Source organism: Chelonoidis abingdonii, chromosome 14 (assembly GCF_003597395.2).
Source record: "Chelonoidis abingdonii isolate Lonesome George chromosome 14, CheloAbing_2.0, whole genome shotgun sequence".
Lineage (NCBI taxonomy): Eukaryota > Metazoa > Chordata > Testudines > Testudinidae > Chelonoidis > Chelonoidis abingdonii.
The window spans coordinates 26,292,687-26,307,984 of NC_133782.1; the positions used below are offsets into that span (position 1 = coordinate 26,292,687).

The window sequence follows — 15,298 nt, forward strand, 5'->3', positions numbered from 1 at the left end:
ACTGGATCCCCCTTGTCCACATGTTTGTTGACCCCTTCAAAGAACTCTAATAGATTAGTAAAACATGATTTCCCTTTACAGAAACCATGTTGACTATTGCTCAACAGTTTATATTTTTCTATGTGTCTGATAATTTTATTCTTAACTGTTGTTTCGACTAATTTGCCCAGTACTGACGTTAGACTTACCGGTCTGTAATTGCCGGGATCACCTCTAGAGCCCTTTTTAAATATTGGCGTTACATAAGCTAACTGTGTTGTCACCAACCCTTGTACCTACGTTTCTGACATCTTTAACGTCTTTCACTTCATATGGAAAATATGCTAAGACCCTTCTGTATGACGAGCAATGGCCTCTCCTTTATGGTAATCAGAGACAGTGTCCTTAGGGCGACTTGACTCTTCCTTTCTATGCTTTCTTTTGTCCAGCCGGGTCTCCTGGTGGGGGTGCCAGGCATGATACAAGGGATGCACGAGGCACATCAGTCACATGGAAGGTAAGAATATTTCATATGGTTTAGCTCTGCACAGAGTGCACTCTACTGAAAGGTGTTGCAGGAAAAAACACCCACTTATTCCAACTTGTCAGCTGCTCACACTGTAATCTCTGGTCAGTGGCAGATTCAGCTTTAGTGTGGGTTCCATGGCCATAGGATCTTGCTGTTGGCAGGGCCCCGTAAGCTCTGCCCCCCAGCTCACCCTGCAACAGGACTCTCTTGATATTCTTGGATAGGCTACTGATTCACTTTCCCTTGGGACGTGTTGTTTTCCAGATCTCTCCCTTTGAAGTGCAGCACTTTTTGTCCCTAGTGCACTTTACAAACACTGGCTGGGGTTTTCAGAATTTCACAAATGCAATCACAGGACTGATTTGCATGTGCATTTATCACAGATGTGCCTGCAGTCGCATGTCTATGACTCAGTTTTCAGATGACCTGAGCACTTCAACTCTCATTGAATTCAGTGGCAGCTAAGGGCATTTGAGCCCTGTGAAAACCAGACCCCAAACTTAGATAAAAATCTAATTAACTAATAGAACAGATTGATTTTGTTCCCTCCCACCCCTCCAAGCCCCTCCCTCCACTAAAAGGATGTTTGGCCAAAACAAAGCATTTCATTTTGGTTTCAATTTTCTGGGTTTTTGACAAAGAAATTAAAATTGAAAAGTTTGGGATCCATCCCTTTTTCTCATAGAATAGAATAGAATATCTGCCATTTGCAGGGGAAAAATAAGTGAGGAAGTGGGTTTAAAATGAAAAAAAGAATTTTTTTCAAAAACTGACTTTTTTCTGGTTTTCATTTTCTAAAAAAATTCTGCAAAAATTTTCACATGATTTTTTTTTTCCACTTCATTCAAAAACATTCATGGAAAGTATTGGGTTTTCTGATCAGTTCTACTCAATGAATCCTTGCACCCACCCCTGTGCAGTAGATCAATCTTATTACCTTCATTTTATAGCTAGAACATGGAGAGGAGGTGTTAAGTGACTTCCCAAGGCTACAGAGATGGGGGCAGTGTCTCAGTTCTGTTCTCTGGCTGCAACAAAGAGACTTCCAAGTTCCAACAAAACATATCCTGACTTTACCCCTGTCCTAACCCCAGTGCTAGTCCCCTGAAGACAGCTCTACTTTTACTGTGCTCCATTTCAAATGCAAATTTCTCTTTGTGTTTTCTTCTTCGCCAGACTCCCATGGTCAGAACTTTTGGGTCTTGCTGCCAACATTGCCCAGGATGGATTCAATGTCACGCATGACTTGGGTGAGAACCTTAACGCAGCAAAGGGGTCCTATGTGATGTATGCCAGGACGTATTTCCTCCTGCATATGTTAAGGAAGAAGGGGACTGCATTTATGTGTTTGGAATGTGGATGGGGGTTAACTTCCTGGAATTTAATGCTCTTCAGACAGGGAAATGCACTGCATCAGGGTTAGAAATCTGAACAGCACAGAATGAAAGATCCAGAGTGGATCTTTCCTAGGTGGACTCTTTGGTTTGGGCTTATCTCTCGTTAGAAATAGCATGTTGGAAACATGGAGTCAGATCCTGCACTATTGGAGTCTCTGCGAGTTCTCCCATTGATAGTGCGGGCGGGTGCAGTGCAAATCCATGTATCTATCTGATCTAATCTGGCTTGTTACTGAGGCACCTCTCACCCTGATGTTCAAACAAGTCTTTCCCATAATTTTCTGGATGGACACTCCTATGCTACCATTAGACTTTTCCTGAACTGAAGCTGGAGTCCTGATTCACTTTACATTAGCACATTCACTAGAGCATGGCCCCTCTGCTGGGGAGGCTGCAGATGGCCAGACTGTGTCAAAAAGGATCTGTCTACACTGCAATTAGACATCCACAGCTGGCCTGTACCAGCTGGCTTGGACTTGTCAGGCTCAGACTGCGAGGCTTTTTAATTGTGGTGTAGACGTTTGGACTCAGGCTGTAGCCTGAGCTCTGGGCCTTTCCACCTCACAGAGTCCTACAGCTCGAATGTCTCCACCTCAGTTACGCAGCCCTGCAACCAGAGCCCCATGAGTCTGAGTCAATGAGCACAGGCCAGCTACAGGTTTTTAGCTGCAGTGTAGACATACCCAAAGAAGGCTGACCAGCTGGAATGGAGCATGATTAGGGGTATGGAACAGCTTCAGTCTGAGGAGAGATTAAAAAGACTGAGACTTTTCAGCTTGGAAAAGAGATGATGAAGGGGGGATATACTGGAGGCCTATACAGTCTTGACTAGTGTGGAGAAAGTGAATAAGGAAGTGTTATTTACTCCTTCACATAACCCAAGAACTAGGGGTTACCCAATGAAATTACTAGGCAGCAGGTTTAAAACAAACTGAAGGAAATACTTCTTCACACAACGCACAGTCGACCTGTGGAACTCATTGACAGGGGATGTTGTGAAGGCCAAAACTATAACAGGGTTCAATAAAGAATTAGACAAGTTTATGGAGGATAGGTCCACCAATGGCTATTGGCCAGGATGGGTGGAGATTCAACCCCATGCTCTGACGTGTTGCTAGCCTCTGTTTGCCAAAAGCTGGGAGTGGATGGCAGGATGGATCACTCGATGATTACCTGTTCTGTTCATTCCCTTCTGAACTACCTGGCATTGGCCACTGGCAGAAGACAGGATACTGGGCTAGATGGACCATTGCTGGTCTGACCCAGTATGGCCATTCTTATGTTCTTATGAGCATTGGTAGCAGGCAGGGACTGCGTTTATACTGGGTATTCCTATGTTGCCTTTAGCAGTGGAGTTCTTAGTGGATGGAGCTCAAGGTGCAACAGGCCAGGCTGGGAGAGCAAGAAGGAAATTAGACCTCCTAGTGCCAGCCACAGTGCGTGTGGATCTACTGGTCCAACTCCAGGCAGGGGACTTGCACACTTATGCTTGCCTTTATGTTCATGCATCAAACACTCTCCATATACAATGTGGGAAAGTGCACTATGTGCACTCAAGCGTGCACAACAAATGCAGACCAGTGTGTCTTTCCCAAGGACACACAGCAAATCTGTGGCAGATCTAGCAATGCAATCCTGACCCCTAATCCAAATCTCACACTATAGCCACAAGACAACCCATCTCCTACTGTTGACTGGTCACATGATGATCCTGTTGCCCTCATGATCCATGACTATCTGTCACTTTTCAAAGAGGGCAATGGATGGGAATCCCTCCCATGTTTACACACACACACCGTTCTTAACAAACCAGAGAGCAGAACTATACAGGCTGCAGATGCGTCATTGGCGGCCATCTTCTTCAGCTAGTCTCTGGGGGTGATCTGAATGTCCTAGGTGGTCTCCTCCTGTAACACTGCTGTTACCTTTCTTGCTACAGCCAGAGCTATCACTGAACTGAAGGAGCTGAACTACTCTGACAAATTCAGAGAGACTTTCCTTCCAGATGGCCAGCCTTTGTTGCCTGGAATGTTTGTGAGGCGAGTTGATCTAGCCACCATTTTGGATCTCGTTGGCTCAGAAGGGGTCTCAGCCTTCTATGATGGAAACCTAACCCAGGAGATCATTACTGAGGTGAGCTATGTCTGTACTTACCTGGACATGGATTATTGCATAGTTAGTGCAACCTTGCACAGATAATGGTGCCACCTAGCTGTTCTTTGTTTTAAATGTGGATGGATGCATCCTGAGGGTGAGTACTAGCCAGTTTTGACTTGAGTGATTAAAAATAGAAATTTGGTGCTCAGTTTTTCTCCCACCTCTGTGCAACTCCATTGACTTCAATGGAGTTAATCCAATTTAAACCAGGGTAAGTGACTAATGAAGTGGCGCTATCACCTATGAAAGTGAAAACTACTCTTTCCTCTATCAAAATGTCCCAGAGAAACTACAGAAAGGATCTAATTATCTTAAATTTGATAGATTTTTACAGTCATGTCTGGAGAACCCCATTTGTTTAATCCCTATTACATTTGATAGGACTAGTCTGTAAGGTTTGAATTGTTAAAGTTTTGGAGGAAATTTAGGTCCTAGGAAAAGTGCTGGAAGGCCTTAGAGAACAATCCTCCATTTGACCATCAAATTTAGTGGCCAGTTAGTGGCTACTAGCTGGCCACTAAATTATGCTACTAACTCTTTGCACACCAAAAAGCTATCAGATGGTAATGACTTTCAGTCAGTAACAGCTTTGGGGTATTTGAACTGGGGACCTTGAGGTGAAAGTCCTCACCATGAAGACCCCATTCCGTGAACCTTTTCAAAGCATTTGAGTCAGAGTCACAACCATAGTTAATGTAGCCAAATTTTCCCTGGTGAGCACTGATGTGGTTTTGTGTAAGCTGAGGTTGAGAGAGGTGCCAGTGCTACCCAGCCTTTGCCCACACTCACAATTCATTACTCAGCTGCTCTGCTTTAGTTTTGTTATGTTAGTAACTTCTATAGACAGGAGATTCCTGCAGTCCTATAAATACAGGCTTGATTTATAAAGGAGGGAGCATTATCTTTTGGTTAGAAAACTGAACTATGAGTCAGGAATTCTGGGTTTTCTCCTGGGCCTTGCCATTGCCTCATTGCGTAACCTTGTGCAAGTCACTTAGGCACCAACTTCCCCAGCTGAGATCAGTGGGATGTACAAATGCCTAGCACCTCTGGAAATCAGGCCAGAGGGTCTAACATTGGCTAACCAAAATTAGGGGGCTCTTTTGAAAATATGGGGCTTAATTGCTCTGTGCCTCAGTTTTTCCATCTGTAAAAGGGAGATAGTAAGCAGGGCTGTTGTGATGCTTAGCTAATGCTTTTTAAATGCTTTGGGATTCTCAGCGAACAGCACTAGGGAAGCAGCATGTATTATTTTTTGCCATGCTGATACATAAACAAGAGGTCATGATAGCTTGTGGTCTCAGAGCCTGTGCTCAATGACTCATTCAGCTATTCAGTCACCATCTTGGACTGCTCTGAGCTGCGTTCTACTTGCTGTAATGAGGCTACCATGTTCAGAAAGTTCTCTGTTGTCCCCTCTGCTTCGGCAGCACCACAGCGGGAAGGGAGGTCTGAAGAAAAGGAACAAGGACAAAAAGTTCCAGTTTCTAAGTGACTTCATGTTTAAAATTGCTGCACTTCAGTGCAAACTTACACCACATATTATGGGATTGCCCTGTGATCCGTCTTTTCTGGACTGAGGTAAATAGTGAAATTTCTTTCTCTCCACCCTAGTGGAAATGCAAGCTGGCCACACCATCCTAGGCCTAACCAATCCATCTTGGAACCTCAAATCCTTGGAAAAAAATGTGGGTTGCACAGAGCTCTGATCAGAGCCAAATGTTTAACTCTACCTGGTGGCAGTCCTAAGTGCACCCAACTATCGCAGAATGGTACTCTGACTTGGGGAGCCTGGCGGCAATGGAACCAATAGATAAGTGTACGGATGTATGGTCCACATTTCTGGAAGTATCAGAATAATCATTTAAATTGTTCATTAATAGGGCTCCGTGTCTGTCACAGATGTCGCAGAAGTCACGGATTCCATGACTTTCTGCAACCTCCTTGACTTACGCAGCAGCCAGTGTGGCTGACCCTAGGGTCACCCAAGCAGCTGGTTCCAGGGCCAGGTGCACTGTCTACTGCTTGGTCGGCCCTGGGCAGTTGGCCCCAGGGACCACCCGAGTGGTGGCTGGTGCAGCTAGCCATGGGGAACACCCTAGCAGCAGCCCCCTGGGGTGTGCCCCCTCCAGCAGCAGCCCCGCCCCCCGGGCACCCCCTGCAGCATCACCCCCCCCACCAGGATTTAGTCAGGGGTATAGCATAAGTCATTGATAGGTCACGGCTGTGAATTTTTGTTTATTGTCCATGACTTTTACTAAAAATACCTATGACTAAATCATAGCCTTACCCAACAGGTAACCTTGTGTTTTGTAGTGTTCCCTGAGATCATAGTCCCTCCCATCTTTCCAGTGTATCCCCTCCCTCTCTCCCTTTTCCCCCTCTCCTCTCTGTCCTACCATTCCCCTCCTACCTTCTTTTACTTAGTTTTTGGGCTTTTCTTAGGTCTTTTTCTTCCTCTTCCTTTTCCCGAAAAGGAATAATTCTGGCAATTAGCATATGATCTTTCTTTACAAAGAACTCCAAACTGGGGCTGAATTGTGAAAGCTTATGCTCAAAGCTTATGTTCTTTTTGTGGATACAGACTGACACGGCTGCTGCTCTGAAAAATGACCATTGTTTCACAATATAGGCAAATCTCTTTAACCTGTCAAAGATTATTGGTTATATTTTACTCTTTTGATCTTGCCTATCTTGTTTTAAAATCTGATATTGACTTTTTACTCCAGATTAGATACCTTTCTTCTCTTTGCTATTTTTGTTATCTTTGTCATCTGTGTTAAAATAAGCACTAAAGAATAAAGCATGTGCACAAAAGTTGCACTTCCGGATTTCACTGGAGAGTGATGATCCCTCCCATATGACCCTGAAAGTTATTCCCTTCCCAGGGTTCCGTTCATTTTGCAAATGTTCCCAAAATGCCATGGCCTGAGTGTGAAAAGCTGCTGTTTGTAGAGTAATCACACAGAACTTGCAACAAGTTCTTGGGCCTTTCTCCATATCTCCAAGAAGGGGGAACAGCTCACATCTCTATGCTGTGCTAATCCCTGTTTCGTTAACCACCCTCCCCCAAACCCTCTGCTGCTGCAGAATTGCAAAGAAGTGGCTGCCAGGCAAAGGGGGAGCTCTGTAAACAGGAGTAAAGCAAAGGATTAGGAGCACAAAAAAATATGCCAGGCAATAGAGTTAAGCTTCTTATTAAAACCTACTCTGCACAGAAGAGCAAAGTACTGAGCTCACAGATAAGCTTAAAGTGGTTTGTTGTTCTGATTGAACAAATGACATTTAAGATGTGCAGTCGGGTAAATCTGCAAGACACCGGATCCCATTTTTCCCTCCTAATGCAGAAAGTGTAGGTGGGAATTTGCACATTTTAGGCAGATGAGATGATGCGTATGCATGCTGCGCTGCATGTGAGTGCAAACCCTGACTTGCATGTGCCTTTCAGGCTATTTGTGCCTGTAAACGAGTTCCTGCCGGGGCTCGACGCTCCATGGGGAGGAGGGGAGCCACACCGGCCTCACTGTCGTCTAGGATCTGATCCTTGGACCCGCGGTCCTACCCTGGGAAGTTTGCCCCTGGGAAGAAGACCGTGTAGTGGCAAAGTCAAAAGGGGGGCCCGGCCCTTGGTTCGGGCGAGGCACCACACAGTTACAGGAGTACAATCAACTCTGGCCCTTGGAGGCAGGGCAGAGCAGTGGCAAAGTCAAAAGGGGCCCAGTCCTTGGTTCGGGCAGGGCACCAAACACAGTAACAATAGTTCTATCAGCTCTGGCCCTTTGAGGCAGGGCAGAGCAGTGGCAAATTCAAAAGGGGCCCAGCCCTTGGTTCGGGCGGGGCACCAAACACAGTTACAATAGTTCACTCACAGTGGTCTCCTTAGGCCGGGGAGAGGGGGATTCTGCCACCCGGCTACGGGTGGCAGGGGGAACGCAGGCCCACCCACTCCTCTGCGTTCCAGCCCGGGGCCCTGGTAGCGGCTGTCACTGCTAGCGGTGGCCAGTGGGGATCCTGACCGAAACACACTGACATAGGCAGGGGTAGCTCTGCAGCCTGACTGGGGTCAGCTGCCCCCGGGCTACTTCCAACATGCCCCTCTGTTCCTACCTGGTCCGGGGTTTCAGTTTCAGGGACGTCCAGCACCATCAGTTCCTCCCAGTCCGGGCTGGGCGGCAGGTCTGGTAGTATCTCTGGAAATGCGGGCCAGGCCTGGTCTGGGGGCTCCTCAGGGCCGTAGTAGGGATGGGGCAGCTCTGGCAGCTCCTCGTTGTAGCGGCTGCGGGGAAGCTCTGGCAGCTCCTCGTTGTAGTGACCGCAGGGAAGCTCCAGTAGCTCCTCGTTGTAGCGACAGCGGGGAAGCTCTGGCGGCTCCTGGCCCTGGCCTCCGGCCTCAGCAGCCTCCCAGTTACGAGCATCGGTGGGCACGTCTGCTCCTGACGGCGGCTGGGCTCCAACTGAAGGCCGGGGCCCGGCTTTTATTCTTCCGGGTCGCCGCCTGACCATATGAGGGGTGGGACTTCCACCCAGCGGTCCCGCCCCTGTGGATGATTGACGGGGCTCGACCCTCCCTGGGGAGGAGGGGAGCCACACCGCCTCGTTACAGTGTCCCAGATGAACATGCCCCGCATGGGAAAGCATTAACTCTCCTGCTCCTGTGCTTCATCTGTTAATGGTTCCACCTGAGCCAGTATCCTCTCGCTATGCTGAGTGGTTCATTACGAAAAAACAGATCCCAAAACTGCAGGGTCTGCTTAGTCTGATCTTTGAGGTGGAAAACCAAAGCACTAGCTAGAGCAGCCATGGGCCTGAGTCTCGTACCGCATCATACACAGGTGTCGCTCCATTGGCTTCAGTGGAGTTACTCTCATTCATATGGACGTAAGTGAAGGGAGCCAGGCCCGTGTGTGTTTGGTTGTAAGAGTCCGAGGGTTTTGTGAGTACACACACTCAGACTTTAAGGCCAAAAGGGGCAATTATCATCTGCTCTGACCTTCTGTAAAACACAGGCCATGGAATTTCACACAATTGCTTCTGTAGCGAAGGGAGCTGCCTTTCCCTTCCCTGTCAGTAAGCGCTCTTGAGCCCAATAATTTGTACTTGAACTAGAGCATATCTTCAAGACAGGCATCTGGTCTTGAGTCAAAGATGCCAAGTGACAGAGCATCCATCACATCTCTTGCCTTTCTGTCTTTTGTACTGACTTTGATAGGTTTCACCGGGGTACAACCTGGAACTGAGGTACTGCGGAACCCTCTGGCATACCAGTCTGGGTTCCCTTACTCACTGTGATGCTGTGCCAAACTGCAGACTGCTCCCGGCCCTGCATTTACACAAACCTTTACACAGGCAGGGACACACCCAACTTCAGTTATATGAAGGCTTCTCCCCCCAGCTCCACAGCCTGGGATCCAGTAGCGCAGCTATGGGGGGAACAGGGGGAGTGGCTGCTCCCACTGAGCAGAAAATTTTTAATTTTTACTCACCCGGCGTCGCTCCAGGTCTTTGCCGGTGTTTTTACTCACCTGGCAGTGCTCCGGGTAGTGCTCCAGATCTTTAGCGCCACTTCGGTGGCGGGTCCTTCAGCCGCTCAGGTCTTCAACGGCACTTTGGCGGCGGGTCAGTTGGGGTTTTGTTTTTTTCTTTTTGCTTCGCGGCGGGTGGTGCCTTTTTTATGTATTCACTCCCCCTGCTGCTAAAACCTGGCTTTGCCACTGCTGGGACCACGAGCTGAACCATCTTGCCCTGGTCAAAAGGTTGACCAGTATACGTTTATTATCCAGTCCGTCCCTCCCTCAAAGTGGAGAGGACAAAGCACCAGTTTTTGTTCCTGAACAGATTCCCTCAAGCACTTCAAGCAAATCACACTGTTGTAGGTAAAAATATAAAACAGATTTATTAACTACAGAAAGATAGATTTTAAGTTATTATAAGTAGTGAGCATGCAGATCAAAACAGATTACCTAAGAAATAAACAAAAATATAATCTAAGCTTTATAAACTAGATAGGATTTGAATCAAGCAGTGTCTCACCCTGTTAGCTATATAAACAGATTATAGCTTTTGCATACGCAGACAGGAATTGTTCTGTCCTGCCTGGGACTCTTATTCTCACAGTTCAGTCTTTGTTCCTCAGGTGTTTTCAGGAGGGCGAGTGAGGCCAAATGATGATGTCACTTCCCCCTTTTATATCTTTTTCCAGCTTGCTGGAAAGATCTTTTGCTGGGACATGAGTCAAACAGTCTCCATTTGGGTACGTGCGATCTCTGAGAGGTTTCCATTGTATAAAGTTCCTGGGGTGATCCTTGTAAGTGTTTGATTCTCTTCAATGGCCATTAACATTGTTTGGCCTTTTTATTGTTGTACCTGAAAAGCTGCTTGTGGGTGTTCCCAACCTCACAACACGTTTCAGTGGCACGTTCAGAGCCAAACGTCATAACTTCCTATACAGTGATACCATATACAATTTAACAGGATGTTAATGTTCAACAGATTGAAACTTTTAAAATGATCTCTCACAAGGCATACTGTGTACAAAACATATAATAATTATACCACCATGGTGACTATGGGGCGCAGAGTGTGACACTGACATGGCCTCCATGGCAGTATTATCTGCGCATGTCACAATATTTAATCTGTTTAGCCTCACACCATGCCAGGAAGGTAGGGCAGTGCTATTATCTCCATTTTACAGATGTGGGATTGAAGCTTAGAGAAGCTAAGTGACTTGCCCCGGGTCACACAAGAAGTCTGTGGCAGAGCAGGGAATTGAATCCAGGTTTTCCATGTCCTAGTGCCCTAACCACTGGAACAGCCTTCCTCTCCTGGGCAATCTGTTCCAATCACCTTCACTGTTTAAAAAAATTGCATTGTCTTCCCAGAACCAAAACCCCACATCCAGACACTTCTGAGCAGAACCAGAGCTGAACATTTCAGGTCACGCCTGTCTCTGCAGTAGTTCTGAGACATAATTAATTAATATTTGTCAAGCACTTTGAGATCCTCAGATGAAAAGCACTAGAGAAGTGCCAAGTGTCCTCATTATAATGATGATTACTGCAGAGGTATCTAATGGGCTCCAGGGCTGAGATGCAGGCTTCATTACTCCATGGGGTAGCTTTGGCCAAGTGATATGTGCAGCAAGCAGTCTATAGGAGGAGTTAAAAATAAAAGGAGCCAGATGTCCCTCTTTCACTGGCATTGCTATAGAGGAGAGGAGACTGAGAAATAAACAGGAAAAGAACCAAGGATGAAAGGAGAGAGAGCTCTCTTATGCTGCAAGGAACCTGGGGGAAAGGTCTCTTTCGAAGAATGAGCAAGCAAAGTGCATGCTCTGGAAAATGTGAGGAGGAAGACTAAAGGCAACGGATCAGATACATCCCTTGGGTCACCCCAAGTCTGCAGAACTGTAGCAGTGCCTGTCACCCCATCATGCCATGGAGGGAGATGCAGAGCTGTTTCATAACGTCCATCACCTAGGCATGCTATAGGGACTGGGCTACAGAACTTCTCAATGTGTTGACACTTAGGTGTAGGGGGAGGGACTAAAGCAGTTTTTAGTCATAAAGGATGGGATTTTCAAAGGAAATCTAAGGCAGTCAGGCACTCAGATTCTGTTGAAATTCAATGGGCTCCTAACTCCCTTAGGCTCTGAACACCAGAGCCAAAAATCATAATAAGAGGTGAACTGGTGTTTAACCAAAGTCGGAATACAATGTTGTTTACTGAGGTGGCAATAACTCATTGACTCAGCTGCTTTGATTTGCTCTGCCTTGCCCTTTTGTTCAGGTCCATAACTATGGAGGAGTCCTGTTAGAAGAAGATTTCATTAACTACAATGCTGTAGTGGAGAATCCAGTCCACACGGTGTATCAAGGTAAGGTGTCCTGACAGCCCTGCCTCTCCGGTGCACAGGAGGCTACATCCTGTGGCACGTGATAGCATCAGTTAGCAACTGTAAATCTGAATTGCCCCCAAAAGCCAGGGGAGAAGTGAGTGTGGGGCAGCAAAGCCACTAAGCTGTAACCTCTGTCAAAGTACTGGCTTGTGTCTGCAGGGTACAGATCCACCTAGGTCATTAAGACTGTCCCAGTCACCTTCCTGCTGCAAACTGGTGACTGTGATGCATCTCGATAACTTAAGAATGCTTCCAACATTTGACACAGGATCATGTTTCCCTTGACAGAACAAGCCTGTATTCTCTGATCCTCACTTGTGAGATATTGGCAAGCCCTCAGATAGCTTTGGGACTTGTGAAAGCAAGTGCTGATATTTTGATGTAACGTCATCACACAGAGCCACATCTTGACAATGTGTTGATGCCATATTGTAACCTGATGTAAGCCAGGCCATGTCATAGCCCAGGAGTTTTGTACAGCTTTCAAATGGCCCTTAAAGGTGGTCTGCAAAGGGGAAAAACATGCTGTTATGCCCTTTTAAGCCTTTTTATGGTGGATAGAGAAGGCCTGAGAGTAATTTTTTCCCCTGGTTTTTCTTTTACCGTAAAAATAACAGAACTGTGAAAACTGGTCATTCTGTTTTGCTAGAGGTCTTTCTTGGAGGAGCCACACATCCCTTAACTTCCTCATCCTTTAATTGCAGGGGAAAGGTGTTGAATCTTTAACAAACGATCCTTTCTTCTTTTTCTGCTCATTCGGACATAGACGAGATTTAAATTTCTAATGTAAGAAACAAGCAGGAAAAAAGCCTTCCAGGTCTTCTTTATCATCAAAAAGTAGAAAAATGGGCCATTATCCTATTGGAATAGGATGGTCAAATACCCACTGGTGGCCAAGTGGTGACTCTGCAGCTCCCTGCCTCGTTCTGCTAGCTCAGTTTCCTTTCTGGAACATCAGCCCCAAGGCTACCTCCCCAGGAATCCACCACCAGAGTTAGCACCACTCCTCAGTGATTCCTCTCCCCAGGCACAACCTGCCTCAGTCACTCCTCCTCTTCCTACCCTCCGACTGTCCTTCAGAGCTCAGGTGTAGCTCTGTCCTCTCTGTCTCAGTTGGGCTCGCCTGCTCTGACACAGGGGAGCTGGGCATGGTCTACTCACAGGGACCAGCTACCCTGTGACTCCTGTCCTTTAACAAATCTTTTTCAAATCTCCTATAATTACCTTCCCACATTTGAAATGATTGTTTTCCTTTCCTCGGATGACAGCTCACAGTAAAGTGTTAAAGATAGAACAGTCCTAGAAAACTGTGACAAAGCAGCTTCTAATGTGAATCGCTGTATTCCTCTCCTCTCACCTTGACAGGTCACCTCGTTCTCAGCCCTCCACCTCCACATGTGGGTCCTGCACTGATCACGGCTCTAAACATCCTGGAGGGCTTTAATATCACAAGCCAGGTAACCAGGGAAAATACCCTCCATTGGATAGCAGAGGTAAGACTGGGCTAACCACTTGGCTGAGTTTTCTGTGTTGATGTAAAAGGGCTTTATTTCCCTAAAGATTGTGCAGAGAATTTACATAGGAAACTCCCGCTGGGGTTAATGGGAAGACAGCCTGCTAAGATTTAAATCTGGACTTTGCTGTTGTACCAGGCATATGCAGGTACTGTAGGGTACTCCTGAGTCTCTTGATTATCTGAACCCCTTTCGCTTGAACAAAACTTGCAAAGGAACAGCTGTATTGCCGTTTATTTCCTGTATGCAGTCATTGCCACAGCTGAGGACAGTTCTGTCTGTTTCCTCATTGTTAGATCAGTGTAATAAGACACTTAGTTATTGACTTTAACAGAGGACTCTTAGGAGATAGGGGTGTTATAGCTTGTGGGCAGATGCTTCATGTTTGTGACTGGGATTTGGAAGTCCAGAGAAAAGCCTGCTCTGTTCAATCCTTCCCAGGTTTTACAGTGAGCCCAGTGCCTGCTGGATAGGACTTTGGGAGTTTTAGTAAGCCCTGTGTAGATAGATACCCCTACAGGATGGAATTCACCACCTTGCAAAGGGCTCTCCTTACTATTCAAGCCCTAGGTACCAAATTCTGCAGTCCTTCATCTAGACTCATTAGCCCAAACTCCCAGGTTTGACCTGTATAAGTCTGGAGCAGGGTCTGAAACGTTTGGCTTTTCAGGCAGGGCATAAATGGGATTTGTATCCAAACTCAGTACCTTGAGGAGGAAGCAGTAACCAGAGAAGTAACAGATATTTGGAGTAAAATAAGCTGATGTAAATAGATAATATTCAAAGTGCAGCTATAGTCAGAGAAGTAACTTTGTAAACATGACAGTGGGTGATTTTAAAAAAATCTTTTTTAAGGCTTTGCAGTCAACCTTTAAAACACAGCTGTTCTGATATTGGTAGCAATGCAAAGACATTTTGGGGCCTGATTTTTAAAGGGGCCTGAATTTGTTCCAGTGGTACCAACTCTTGCAATTTTATTATAAGTTTAGCAATATTTGGTGTGGATTTATTTTTCCTTAAAGCACCAGGTTCTGGAGTCACGTGTTTATTTGAGAGCCTCAGCTTTCATTTTTTTAAAATAAATTCTAGCCCTCATACTTGTGAGAAAAGCCTGAAAATGTGACCCAAGTTCACCCCATCAACACCAAACCCAGAACGCAAATAAAAAGAACCAATGTTTATTATTTTTTAAATCTCATGTTTTTAAGCCAATCTCCTGATTTAGGGGGCCTGAGTCATGTTTTTTGAGTGCTTGGGGTTGCCAATACTGTTGATTTCCCTTTTTATGCCTGCAATTTGCCCCTGCAAATAACTGCAGATTCGTATGCAGCCGCATACACACCTAACTACCTGATCTGTGAGCATAGGTATGTTGGTAGCCATCTACAACACACTCAGTAAGGTTTTTCAAATTGGGGCCTTAAAGCAAATTGCAGCATTGCTAAGCTGTTGGCTGAGATTCTGTGCTGCACCCACTGGAAATGCAGCACAGAAGATGCAGGCTAGGTGCAGCAGAAGGAAAAGTACCTTTAAGCAAGACTTGCTGGCTGGGCCTTAGCTGTCCTGTGTCCGCCTGTTCTGGAGGAGCTGGGGGAATTCTTCTCTGGGCCACTAAGGGGCTTTTACAGCCCTTGTCCTTGGCTGCTAGCTCGCTGGCACAAAGGAAAATCCCTCCCGTAGTGTCTTGACTAGTGGAAAGCAGCAGTTTTCCAACAGTGAATTTTTTTTTATTGTACATTGGAAAATAAATTATGACTCATAAAGAGGAATTGTTTATGCACCACACATGACAAAACATAATAGACATTTGGGCTATAAATCTAAA

At 46.1% G+C, this 15,298-nt stretch overlaps 1 protein-coding gene across 1 annotated transcript in view; it reads left to right on the forward strand.

Moving 5' to 3' along the window:
- Positions 1-15,298, forward strand: part of GGT7 (gamma-glutamyltransferase 7) — a 49,196-nt gene that overhangs the window by 19,294 nt on the left and 14,604 nt on the right. The window contains exons 5-9 of the mRNA XM_032769660.2: positions 429-496; positions 1,685-1,758; positions 3,845-4,038; positions 11,851-11,938; positions 13,325-13,452. Of these exons, the coding sequence (XP_032625551.1) occupies positions 429-496; positions 1,685-1,758; positions 3,845-4,038; positions 11,851-11,938; positions 13,325-13,452 (552 nt within the window). The remainder of the gene's footprint in view (positions 1-428; positions 497-1,684; positions 1,759-3,844; positions 4,039-11,850; positions 11,939-13,324; positions 13,453-15,298) is intronic.